Source organism: Platalea leucorodia (assembly GCF_965183815.1).
Source record: "Platalea leucorodia genome assembly, contig: HAP1_HAP1_SCAFFOLD_261, whole genome shotgun sequence".
NCBI classification, from domain to species: Eukaryota; Metazoa; Chordata; class Aves; order Pelecaniformes; family Threskiornithidae; genus Platalea; species Platalea leucorodia.
In genome coordinates, this window is record NW_028121310.1 from 49287 (window position 1) to 50765 (window position 1479).

The 1479-nt window shown below is 51.4% G+C and overlaps 1 protein-coding gene across 1 annotated transcript; it reads left to right on the forward strand.

The window, feature by feature from the left end:
- Positions 1-221: 221 nt before the first annotated feature.
- Positions 222-1187, forward strand: LOC309603928 (olfactory receptor 14A16-like; the record flags this gene model as incomplete). Its single annotated transcript, XM_082338806.1, has 1 exon — positions 222-1187. The coding sequence occupies one exon, from the start codon at positions 222-224 to the stop codon at positions 1185-1187; it is 966 nt and encodes a 321-aa protein (XP_082194932.1).
- Between the last annotated feature and the right edge of the window lie 292 nt (positions 1188-1479).

The following is a 1479-nucleotide window of genomic DNA, read 5'->3' on the forward strand; positions in this document are numbered from 1 at the left end:
ACACTTCAAGAGTCCACAGCAGGGCTCCCTGCTCCCAGTGGCACCCTCTGCCAACACCATGCAGAGCTCATAAAAGCAGCATGACAAAAGTCTACCTGAAAGGGGCAAGGAAGCCTGGGGAGTTTCCATGAGAACTGGAGTAGGTTTTGCTCAAAGAACTCTGCCTTTACTTCTCACTGCCTTTTCCTCCTTGGACAGGTTCCCATGCCCAGAAGCAGCAAATGTCCAACACCAGCTCCATCACTGAATTCCTCCTCTTGGCATTCGCAGACACACGGGAGCTGCAGCTCGTGCACTTCTGGCTCTTCCTGGCCATCTACCTGGCTGCCCTCCTGGGCAACGGCCTCATCATCACCACCGTAGCCTGTGACCACCACCTCCACACCCCCATGTACTTCTTCCTCCTCAACCTCTCCCTCCTTGACCTGGGCTCCATCTCCATCATTCTCCCCAAAGCCATGGCCAATTCCCTCTGGGACACCAGGGCCATCTCCTACCAGGGATGTGCTGCCCAGGTCTTTCTGTTTGCCTTCTTGGTAGGAGCAGAGTTTTGTCTCCTCACCATCATGTCCTATGACCGCTACGTTGCCATCTGCAAACCCCTGCATTACAGGACCCTCCTGGGCAGCAGAGCTTGTGTCCACATGGCAGCAGCTGCCTGGGGCACTGGGTTTCTCAATTCTCTGCTGCAGTCTGCCAATACATTTTCACTCCCCCTCTGCCAAGGCAATGCTGTGGACCAGTTCTTCTGTGAAATCCCCCAGATCCTCAAGCTCTCCTGCTCACACTCCTACCTCAGGGAAGTGGGGCTTATTGTGGTTAGTCTCTTAGCAGCATTTGGCTGTTTTGTTTTTATCCTGCTGTCCTATGTGCAGATCTTCAGGGCCGTGCTGAGGATCCCCTCTGAGCAGGGACGGCACAAAGCCTTTTCCACGTGCCTCCCTCACCTGGCTGTGGTCTCCCTGTTTATCAGCACCGCCATGTTTGCCTACCTGAAGCCCCCCTCTATCTCCTCCCCATTGCTGGATATGGTGGTGGCAGTGCTGTACTCAGTGGTGCCTCCAGCAGTGAATCCCCTCATCTACAGCATGAGGAACAAGGAGCTCAAGGATGCAGTGTGGAAACTGATGACTGGATGTTTTTCTGAAGCAATAAACTGTCCATTTTCTTATGCATATCGCTCATAGTGTAGCTCATTACAGGCTCAGCCTGTCTTCTGGAGGTTTTGGTGGTGTGGTGGAGGGTTTTTTGCTCTGTTTTACATGTGATAGTGTTGTGCAGAAATTAATGTCATTCTTCATACCATTTCTAATTCCTTATCTACCTTTCTAGTGTTACCCAGAGACTTTTGGAAAGACTGTTGAAATAAGAGCCATGTTCTCTGTGCATTTAAAAAACCAAAAAGACCCTGCAGTGACTTCTTCATCTGAGGTCCTTTTTCTGAGACTTCTTCTGGTGCTGCAGTGGCAGTGCCTGTGT